This window comes from Salvelinus fontinalis, chromosome 23 (assembly GCF_029448725.1).
Source record: "Salvelinus fontinalis isolate EN_2023a chromosome 23, ASM2944872v1, whole genome shotgun sequence".
NCBI lineage: Eukaryota > Metazoa > Chordata > Actinopteri > Salmoniformes > Salmonidae > Salvelinus > Salvelinus fontinalis.
This window is the reverse complement of record NC_074687.1, coordinates 8,633,508-8,645,242: the sequence shown is the minus strand read 5'-3', so window position 1 is coordinate 8,645,242 and position 11,735 is coordinate 8,633,508. Positions and strand designations below refer to the sequence as shown.

At 39.4% G+C, this 11,735-nt stretch overlaps 1 protein-coding gene across 1 annotated transcript; it reads right to left on the bottom strand.

Moving 5' to 3' along the window:
* Positions 1-2,527: 2,527 nt before the first annotated feature.
* LOC129821566 (interferon-induced GTP-binding protein Mx-like) lies at positions 2,528-8,054 on the bottom strand. Its single transcript, XM_055879226.1, has 5 exons — positions 7,874-8,054; positions 7,186-7,320; positions 3,382-3,536; positions 2,902-3,040; positions 2,528-2,818 (listed from the first exon to the last, which is right to left on the bottom strand). Exons 1-5 carry the CDS (start codon positions 8,052-8,054, stop codon positions 2,616-2,618), a joined length of 813 nt encoding a protein of 270 aa, XP_055735201.1. The 3' UTR covers positions 2,528-2,615.
* Positions 8,055-11,735: the final 3,681 nt, after the last annotated feature.

Sequence of the window (11,735 nt, the reverse complement as noted above, 5' to 3'; positions counted from 1 at the left end):
CATTAAGGAGAAGTGGATCTAAAATTCCATGCATAACACTTGTATCTTTTAGCAATGTTTATTATGAGTATTTCTGTAAATTGTTGTGGCTCTCTGCAAAATCCCCGGATGTTTTGGAACTACTGATCATAACGCACCAATGTAAACTCAGATTTTGGGATAATAATATGAACTTTATAGAACAAAACATACATGTATTGTGTAACATGAAGTCCTATGAGTGTCATCTGATGAAGATCATCAAAGGTTAGGGATTAATTTTCTCTCTATTTCTGCTTTTTGTGACTCCTCTCTTTGGCTGGAGAAATGGCTGTGTTTTTCTGTGAGTAGGTGCTGACCTAACATAATCGTTTTGTGTGCTTTCGTCGTAAAGCCTTTTTGAAATTGGACACTGTGGCTGGATTAACTTCTAGTTCCTCCCAAACCCGGATCCGGGAGCACCCCCATCAGTAAAAAAGCTGACTAGCATAGCCTAGCATAGCGTCACAAGTAAATACTAGCATCTAAATATCATTAAATCACAAGTCCAAGACACCAGATGAAAGATACACTTCTTGTGAATCCAGACATCATTTCTGATTTTTAAAATGTTTTACAGGGAAGACACAATATGTAAATCTATTAGCTAACCACGTTAGCAAAAGACAACATTTTTCTCACTCCACCATTTTTTACTCCATCAGTAGCTATCACCAATTCGACCAAATAAAGATATAAATAGCCACTAACCAAGAAACAACTTTATCAGATGACAGTCTGATAACATATTTATTGCATAGCATATGTTTTGTTAGAAAAATGTGCATATTTCAGGTATAAATCATAGTTTACATTTCAGCTACAATCAGAAAGAAATTGTACCGAAAGCAGCCATAATATTTACAGACACCAACGTCAAATACTTAATTACTCATCATAAAACATTTCTTAAAAATACACAGCGTACAGCAATTGAAAGACACAGATCTTGTGAATCCAGACAATATTTCAGATTTTCTAAGTGTTTTACAGCGAAAACACAATATATCGTTATATTAGCATACCACATGAGCTAACATCACCCCAGCATTGATTCAAGGCAAAAAGAGCGATAACGTTATCACCACCAAAATATATTAATTTTTTCACTAACCTTCTCAGAATTCTTCAGATGACAGTCCTGTAACATCATATTACACAATCCATATAGAGTTTGTTCGAAAATGTGCATATTTAGCGGCACAAATTGTACTTATACAATGAAAATAGTGTCCCACTACTCAAGCAATCTGTCCGGCGCCATCTTGGAAAGACACCTATTTTTATCGAAAACTATTCATAAACTTGACTAAAGAAATACAGGTTGGACAGCAATTGAAAGACAAATTAGTTCTTAATGCAATCGCTGAATTACATTTTTAAAATTAACCTTACTGCGCAATACAGGGTGCGCTAAAGCGAAGCTACCCAAAAATTAATGGCGGCTTATGCATTTAACATTTTTCAACAGAACAACGATTTATCAGCATAAATAGTTCTTACTTTTAGATGAACTCGCATCAGAATCTTGGGAAAGGTGTCCTTTGTCCAGAACAATCGTCTTTTGGTCGAAAGATGTCCTCTTGTCCTGTCGAAATGGCCACTATCGTTCGGCATGTACCGGAAAAGTGTCCAACTCTTGAAAGTGCGTCACAAAGAAATGCCAGAAAATCGCAATAAACTGATATAAATTGCTATAAGTCGGTTTAAATTAACTACCTTATGATGTCTTTAACACCTATAACGAATAAAAACATGACCGGAGATATAGAACTAGCTAAACCAAAGCTTGGAAGGAGGCCAGTCCGACGTCCATTCTGCGTCAAGCGCACGGCTGAAAAGAAAGGTACTTCCGCACCAGGGTCTTATATAAGGTCCCAGATTGCGCAATCGACTCCATTCAAATTGTCACCACTTACTGACATCTAGAGGAAGGCGTATGCAGTGTTTGTAGCCCCACAGTGTTCACAGGGACTTATAAACTGACCTGGGAACAGAGGCCGAGATTTCTGAAATCTCACTCCCTGGCAGGAAATGTGCTGCAGAAGGAGTTCTGTTTCACTCAGAGACATAATTCAAACGGTTTTAGAAACTAGAGAGTGTTTTCTATCCAATAGTAATAATAATATGCATATTGTACGAGCAAGAATTGAGTACGAGACAGTTTAATTTGGAGACCAATTTTTCCAAGATCGAAATAGCACCCCCCATAGGCTCAAGAGGTTAACAACAAGTTTATCTTTAAAATGGTGTAAAATGCTTGTATGTTTGAGGAATTTTAATTATGGGATTTCTGTTGTTTTGAAATTGGCGCCCTGCAATTCGACTGGCTGTTGGCGAGGTGGGACGCTACCGTCCTGAATATCCCAGAGAGGTCAAAAAGTACAATACTCAGAAATGTAAGAGAAGGGAGGGGAGGGACTCATAAGGAAAGACCATTCATGAATACTATATGGAACTACTCTCAAATGATTTGTGGGAAAAAAATTATATTCATAAAATCCTGAAATCAACAGTTTGGGGCACTGAACATTTTCAGATGTGAAGCCATCAAAAACATAGATGTAAGTTTACTTTACACATGGCAAGAACACATTTTACCTGAAGTGCTCATGAGTTTTGAAGAATTCCAACTCCTCCTCAATCGCATCAGTAATGGACATATTTTCATCAATTTTCTTCTGACCATGACATTTCACAATGAAATAGCCCATTTTGAGATCCATGACACTATTCTGGACAATTTCCAACACATTCTTCTCTTCTCCTGGGTCTATCAGGTCTGGCTTTGTTAGAATGGCTTGAAGACAAATGAAAAGCATTATGATAACTGCTAATATAAAAACCCTATTAAATATACATTCATCTACATAACTTCTTTACCCATAGTTCTTGTGCCTTCAGGATCCACTTCTTGTGCCATTTTCAGGGCCTCTGTTGTTGCTATGTCAACATTACATGGTACCACCGCCAAAATAATGGTTATCTTATTCTTTATGAATTTCATAATGAGATTATTGATCTAGTAAAAAAGGAAGAAGAATGTGACAAAGCAGTCAAGATTCAAGACTTTGACCGAGTTATTTGATTAATCTTCGAGAGGGTATCAGACCGCTTGTTACCGTGATATTGCCCTGTGTGGGGCACTCTGTCCTTCATGGTTCTGAAGCTCAATCTTCCTCAAAGTCAACACACCAGATTCAACCATCATAGCTACCTTGCTAACAATTATGATAAAGTCTTTACACCTGGCTAAAACAATTAATCATTAGTGAATCATAAGATGAGAACAAAGAGTCATGACAGAACCAAACAATGTACTGGACAAAGTCCAAAAGCTATACACACTAACAATAGACTTACCTGGACTCCAATGTCATCTGGTTGTCCTTTCACAGCCACCCTGGTGATCCCTGGTAAGTCAATCAGACTGAGGTCACACACCGTGGAGGATGTGATCTTTAGAGTGATCAGGTCTTCACATATCCCCACTCCCTTTCCAGCTAACGCATTCTGAGCTGTTAAATCAATGGGAACATATTGATGTGTTTATTATTCGTCTGTTTGTCTGTCTTATACCCTGACAGAACTCTTCTTAACATAATATATTATGTATTCTGTAGTTGTCTGTGGTAAATACCATACAAACTTTTACACAATAAATTATAATAGATTTTATAATAGATTTGTCAATGGCGGTCGGTACCGTTTAAGATAAGGCAGAATAAAATATTTTTTTATGAGCATGGCCTTAATTCTATTACAGCATATTGTATGACTGTCATTCATATTCCATTCACCCAGTTCAATATAACATCGATAGGTTTAGGCTACTATGTGATACTGGAATTTTCCAGATACCCATTATGAGGTTGCTACAACCTCGCCTATGAATGAATGTTTACAAGATACAAGATAATTTTGAAGTGAAAATTGTCTGTTGTATTTCATCACGTCTCTCGTTGTTTTGATATTAATTAATGATTTAAGACTTAATTCCTCCAAAGAAATCTGCACTTCAATGTTTTATTACTTAGCAGATGTCGAGACTTTGTTTTGTGACAGACATTTTTGTAATCAAGGGGACACACATTCAATACCACCTTGCACACTCTTGCCTGCATCTAGTTGATCTAGGGTGTAATAATTAGTCCAACAGTTGCAAACAAGAGTTTTTATTGGACAAATTCAGGTATGTTTATCCTTGTTTTGTTTCCGTTTGCGTCCGTTTAAGAAACAGTTTTCAACAGAATTGGTGGAATGAGAACACCCCTGATCACACGCAAACACAGTTCACTTTCATAGCAGCCACATACAAACAGCATGATCCCTTTCATCAGCTAATTCCTCCTCCCATCTACGCACTCCCCTCCTCTCACGTTTTTCCTTGTGGACTTCAGTGCACAACACATCAGCTGTCTGTTACCAGACAAAAAAAACATTTCCAAGCCAAACCTTCATATCAGCGCTACACACAGGCTACATCGTTGTCACCATATTACATCATCATAGTCAACATAGCTACTAGAGCTAACACGTTAGTAAACCTTGCTACAATCATGCAGTACAGTGTTCAGTCAGCAGCAAGCAGTTTAACAGTTACACTGGCGGAACCCCAGTGGCTAACAATTTATAAAACCTAAAAGCTTACCTTGACTTGGAAGAGTTCCTTTGTTGGATAGCCATAGCCAGGTAGCTAACATAGCATCCCTCTCTGTTTGAGCCCGGTGTTAGAGTAGGCTAAACTAGCTAGCGGCAATCGCTAGCTAATTAAGTGAAAGTGAAAATAACATGAAATATAGCTAGTATTCTCTCGCTTTCCAGCTTCTCCTTAATTTTTGAAGAAAATAATTTGTTCAAAACTGTTCCTATTGTCTTTCTCTCTATTTCAGTAACCTACTCACCACATGTTATGTATTGCAGTGCTAGCTAGCTGTAGATGATGCTTTCTGTAATAGATTCATTCTTTGATCCTTTGATTGGGTGGACAACATGTCAGTTCATGTTACAAGAGCTCTGATACGTTGGAGGATGTCCTCCATAATTGCTGTGTAAGTCTATGGAAGGGGGTGTGAACCACGAGCCTCCTAGATTTTGTATTGAAGTCAACATATTTTTTTTTATTTCACCTTTATTTAACCAGGTAGGCCAGTTGAGAACAAGTTCTCATTTACAACTGCGACCTGGACAAGATAAAGCAAAGCAGTGTGACAAAAACAACAGCATAGGGTTACACGTAAACAAACGCACAGTCAATAACGCATTAGAAAAATCTATGTCCAGTGTGTGCAAATGTATAAGATTAGGGAGATGAGGCAATAAATAAAAAATACAATTTATTCAATAATACTGGAGTGATAGATGTGCAGACGATGATGTGCAAGTAGAGATAGTGGGCTGCAAAAGAGCAAGAAGATAAATAACATTATAGGGATGAGGTAGTTGGGTGTGCTATTTACAGAATGGCTGTGTACAGGTACAGTGATTGGTAAGCTGCTCTGACAGCTGATGCTTAAAGTTAGAGAGGGAGACAAAAGTATCCAGCTTCAGTGATTTTTGCAATTCCTTCCAGTCATTGGCTGCAGAGAACTGGAAGGAAAGGTAGCCAAAGGAAGTGCTGGAAATTGGGGATGACCAGTGAAATATACCTGCTGGAGCACGTGCTATGTGTGGGTGTTGCTATGGTGACCAGTGAACTGAGATAAGGCGGGGCTTTACCTAGCAAAGACTTATAGATGACCTGGAGCCAGTGAGTTTGGCGACGAATATGTAGCGAGGGCCAGCCAACGAGAGCATACAGGTTGCAGTGGTGGGTAGCATATGGGGATTTGGTGACAAAATGATGGCACTGTGATAGACTACATACAGTTTGTTGAGTAGAGTGTTGGAGGCTATTTTGTAAATTACATCGCCGAAGTCAAGGATCGGTAGGATAGTCAGTTTTACGAGGGAATTTTTGGCAGCATGATTGAAGGAGGCTTTGTTGCGAAATTGGATTGGAGATGCTTAGTGTAAGTCTGGAAGGAGAGTTTAAAGTCTAACCAGACACCTAGCTATTTGTAGTTGTTCACATATTCTAAGTCAGAACCGTCCAGAGTAGTGATGCTAGTCGGGCGGGGGGGTGAGGGCAGCAATCGGTTGAAGAGCATGCATTTAGTTTAACTTGCATTTAAAAGCAGTTGGAGGCCACGGAAGGAGTGTTGTATGGCATTGAAGCTCGTTTGGAAGTTTGTTAACACAGTGGCCAAAGAAGGACCAGATGTATACAAAATGGTGTCGTCTGCGTAGACGTGGATCAGAGAATCACCAGCAGCAAGAGAGACATAATTGATATATACAGAAAAAAAGAGTCGGCCCGAGAATTGAACCCTGTGGCACCCCATAGAGACTGCCAGAGGTACGGACAACAGGCCCTCAGATTTTACACACTGAACTCTATCTGAGAAGTAGTTGGTGAACCAGGCGAGGCAGTCATTTGAGAAACCAAGTCTATTGAGTCTGCCGATAAGAATGCGGTCATTGACAGTGTTGAAAGCCTTGGCCAGGTCGATGAAGACGGCTGCACAGTACTGTCTTTTATCAATGGCGGTTATGATATAATTTAGGACCTTGAGGGTGGCTGAGGTGCACCCATGACCAGCTCGGGAAACCAGATTGCATAGTGGAGAAGGTACGGTGGGATTCGAAATGGTCTGTGATCTGTTTGTTAACTTGTTTGCTGCAGGGGGTGCAGAGCTATTGGCCGGGGTAGGGGTAGCCTGGTGGATAGCATGGCCAGCTGTAGAAAAATGCTTCTTGATAAATGCTTTTTGAAAAATGCATATTGAAATGATCGATTATGGAATATATATACCCAGTGGAAGATGTTAACTAGCTGTGTTCCAGCTACACAATGGTGCTACCTAACATATTGCTGTTGAGGCTACTGTTGACCTTCATTGTAAAGCAGTGTGTTTTAATCAATTATTTGGTCATGTGAATATATTTAGTATAGTTTTATTTAAAAAATATATATTTTTAAATGTTTCGCTATTTAAATGTTTCTGAAATTCACTGAGGAGGATGGTCCTCCCCTTCCTCCTCTGAGGAGCCTCCTCTGGTTAATGTACAGTATATAATAATATGTCTTTGTGTGTGTGTGTGTCTGTGTGTTCGTTCCCATCTGACCTTGTTCAACGTGTCTCACGACTTCTGAAGGTTCGTTAAATGGAATGTTTTGCCCTCCATATGAGATGACAGCCTCCCATTTCACTGTCCTGTCATTACAGAGTTGAAGAAGCAGTGGGCATCTGGTGACAATACCTGGAAACAAGGAAGTACCAATGACAGATCGTTATACTGTATTACAGAACAATCAATACAATACAATATGACAGTACAGTAAATAATGGACCGGAACATGGATTTCATGATAAATATATAACTTCTGCAGGCTACAGACAACAAGGTTGCTCTAATGTTCAGAAAGCATGTCAGACATTTACAGTTTCTGAATAAATGGTTAGAAAACTCAATGAACATTTTCTGAAAAGGTCTGCTGCGGTTATCAAGTTAATTTGAAGTTTCTAAACATTTCAGTAATGTCCATGTCTCTGTGGTCCTATTGTACTGTCTGTTTCCTGACCTCGTCTATTGACAAGGACAGTGTGAAAACCTGCTTCAGGGTTGTTTACCTAGCCACAGGCATCAATCGCCAACTTCAGCATCTTCAAACCAAAAACTAGTCAATGCCCAAATAATGTCTAAGTTACACAACCACTTTCACAGACTTTGTCTGATTTAGGAATGACATTTAAAATGCTAATATTGATTTCAATAGTTTTTTGTATGTTCAGAAAACAATACAGAATCTCACCAGTCCCTCTGGGCAGCGCCACCCCAGAAAGGGACTCCAGCACAGAGCTTTTTCCTGAACTCTGGTCTCCCACCACAGCAATGGTTGGCAGTGGTAGTTCCTTCTCTATCCCTATGGATCTCATGTCATCTATTAAGTCTATGAAGGGCCGGACCTTCTTCGCCAGCTCGTCTTGGAACATCCTGAGGGTTTGCCAGGGGTACAAAATAATGCCATTATGAATGGTTAATTTGTTGATAGACATGCATGTGTTAGGTATGCGTAACTGGCTGTAAGGGAGTCAGGTGCAGGAGAGCAGAATTCGGATAGCAAACTGAGCCTTTTATTTATGAGAACAAAACACACGGCACAAAGAACACTAAACACAATACGGGTTTACATAACCCATCGCATCCAGTCTAACGTGCGTATACATTTCCGTGTAAACAGTTCCACACACAGACATGGGGGGAACAGAGGGTTAAATACATGACAAGTAATGAGGGAAATGTAAACCAGGTGTGTGGGAAAACAAGACAAAACAAAAGGAAAATGAAAGGTGGATCGGCGATGGCTAGAAGACCAGTGACGTCAACCGCCGAACGCCGCCCGAACAAGTAGAGGAACCGACTTCGGCGTAAGTCGTGACAGTACCCCCTCCTTGACGCACGGCTCCAGCAGTGCGCCGACACTGGCCTCGGGGACGACCCACTCTGTGAGAGCCCTCCGCTGCCATGAAACAGTGTCGGATTGCCCTGCGCGAGAATCCGGACGAAGACGGTGGAATTATATCTGTGAGTAAAACAGAACTCATTTTGCAGCAAACTTCCTGACAGGAAGTGGAAAATCTGAAATCGATGCTCTCTTCTAGGGGCTGCCTATTAAAGTCCTTGATATTTATTAGTTTAGATGCACTTCACACGTCTTCCACTAGATGTCGACAAGGAGTGAGAGAAGAAATGGAGTGTGTAACTTGATCTGGCGTCGCATAATAGCTCTTGGCATGACGTTTCACCAGTTTCCTGTTTTCTGGAGAGCGCGCGAAGGGACCTGGATTTGCCTTCTGTACAGCTGTCGTTATAGACGACTAATATCTCCGGCTTTGATTTTTTTTGATACATGTGACAATATCATCGTAAAGTATGTTTTTTCAATATAGTTTCATTAGATTATTGAAATTTATTCGGGACGTTAGGCGTGTTGCGTTGTGTGCCTTTGTTCAGGAAGGAGAGCTTAGCGCCACTTTGCTAGCTATCCGTGCTAATTGACTGGAGAAGAGGACATTCTAAATCCAAACAACGATTGTTCCCGACAAAGGACCCCTTGTACAACATTCTGATGAAAGATCATCAAAAGTAGGACCCATTTTATGATGTTATTTCATATATCTGTCGTACATGTGAACTAGTAGTTTGCGGCCAGGTTTTGGGTACTCTCTCGCCATAACGTAAACTGCATATCGTAATGAAGTTATTTTTAGAATTCTAACACGGCGATTGCATTAAAACCTGTTGGGGATGGGGGCGCTGTTTAGACTACTTATGCTAATTTGGCTAATTTTTTAAACGGCTTCCCACAAAATCCTTGATCGTACAATATGCATATTATTATTATTATTGGATAGAAAACAGTCTATAGTTTCTATAGGAGTTGAAATTTTGTCTCTAAGTGGAACAGAGCCCATTCTACAGCAATTTCCCTGACATGGAGTCAGATTTGAGAAATGTTGGCCACTCTTCTGAAGTCATTTAAAAGGGCACTGTCGTTGCTATGACTATACGGACACTTCTTACGTCTTCCCCTGGATGCCTTTACGTGATGACGATTCCAACGGGGTCGATTGCTCGTTCACAGGCCCTACAAATGAAAAAAACCTTTAGCTAGCAAGTCTTTTCTTGCTGCGTAACGCGCGTGGAAGACACCGACCCTCTCCTGTTCCAAGCGTTAGTTTAGCCTGTTATATTTCTCCGGTCATCTTTTCACTCGTTATAGGAGTTACAAACATCATAAAGTAGTTAATTTAAAGCGTTTTATAGCAATTTATATCCGTTTAGTGCGATTTTGGGACATTTATTTTTGCAACGATGTGAAAAGTTGGGCACGCTTTTCAGTTCATCCCGAACGCAGTTGACATTTCCACATGGCAAGAGGACAGCTTTCCACCAAAAGACGATTTCTCCCAAGAAAGGATCCTTTGCCCAAGATACTGATGGAAGAACAGCTCAAGGTAGGACATTTTTATTATGATAAATCGTGTTTCTGTCGAAACATTTTAGTGGCTTAGGACGCCATGTTTTTTGACGTAGCTTCGCTTGGCGCAAACTGTATTGAAAAGTAAGGATAAATTAAAAAATGTAATAACGCAATTGTATTAAGAATTAAATTGTCTATCAATCCCTGTCCACCCTATATTTTTTAGTCACGTTTATGAGTATTTATGTATAAGAGTAGATCACTGTCTAAGTGGCGCAAGGACATTTTCTGACCAGCTGAGTTACATTTCACATTGTCTAACCATGATTTTGGTGGCTAAATATAAACATTTTCGATCAAACTGTATATGCATGTTGTAATGTGATGTTACAGGAGTGTCATCGGAAGAATTCTGAGAAGGTTAGTGAAAAAATTCATATCTTTTGGCGATGTTGACTTTTATCGCTCACTTTGGCTAGAATCAATGCTGGGCTGCTAATTGCTATGTGCTAAGCTAATATAACGATTTATTGTGTTTTCGCTGTAAGACACTTAGAAAATCTGAAATATTGTCTGTATTCACAGGATCTGTGTCTTTCGATTCGTGTATGCTGTGTATTTTTACGAAATGTTTGATGATTAGTAGTTAGGTAAACACGTTGCTCATTGTAATTATTCTAGTCCATTTGTGATGGTGGGTGCAATTGTAAACTATGCCATCTACCTGAAATATGCACTTTTTTCTAACAAAACCTATCCCATACCATAAATATGTTATCAGACTGTCATCTAATGAGTTTTTTTGTTGGTTAGGGGCTATAAATATCTTAGTTTAGCCGAATTGGTGATGGCTACTGGTGTTGGTGGACAAATAAAAGATGGTGGATTATGCTAATGTGTTTTTAGGTAATAGATGTACATCTTTACATATTGTGTCTTCCCTGTAAAACATTTTAAAAATCGGAAATGTTGACTGGATTCACAAGATCTGTGTCTTTCATTAGCTGTATTGGACTTTAATGTGTGAAAGTTAAATATTTTAAAAATATATTTTTTTTGAATTTCGCGGCACTGGTTTTTCAGTGGGGGGGGGGGGGGTGTGCCGCTAGCGCCACGCTGATCCTAGACAGGTTAAGAACTAGTGTATCTATCATTTCCTATACAACATGTATTTTTTAGTTATGTTTATGAATAGTAATTTGGTCAGAATATGTGTGTCAGAAAAAGTGTCAGAAAAATATCCGGACGTTGTGGGAAAAAGCTGCTACGTTAGCACAACGTTAGCACAATGTATAACCACTGATTTCAGCTCTAAATATGCACAATTTCGAACAAAACATAAGTGTATGTATAACCTGATGTTATAGGACTGTCATCTGATGAAGCTTATCAAGGTTAGTAAAAAATTATATATCTTGCTGGTTTATTCGCTATCGCTAACGTGCCTATTGCTATCGCTAACGTGCCTTGATGAATGAATGCGGTAGTGTGGTAGGCTATTGTAGTAAGCTAATATAATGCTATATTGTGTTTTCGCTGTAAAACACTTAAAAAATCGGAAATATTGCCTGGATTCACGAGATGTTTGTCTTTAATTTGCTGTACACCATCGATTTTTCAGAAATGTTTTATGATGAGTATTTAGGTATTTGACGTTGGTGTCTGTAATTATTCTGGCAGCTTTCGGTAC

Coding starts and splice junctions, on each gene's coding strand:
- LOC129821566 (XM_055879226.1), bottom strand. CDS start 8,054: ATGTTCCAAGACGAGCTGGCGAAGAAGGTCCGGCCCTTCATAGACTTA. Junction 3,041..3,381: donor CAGATGACATTGGAGTCCAG/GTAAGTCTATTG, acceptor CTTTTTTACTAG/ATCAATAATCTCATTATGAA. Junction 2,819..2,901: donor TGAAGGCACAAGAACTATGG/GTAAAGAAGTTA, acceptor TTTGTCTTCAAG/CCATTCTAACAAAGCCAGAC.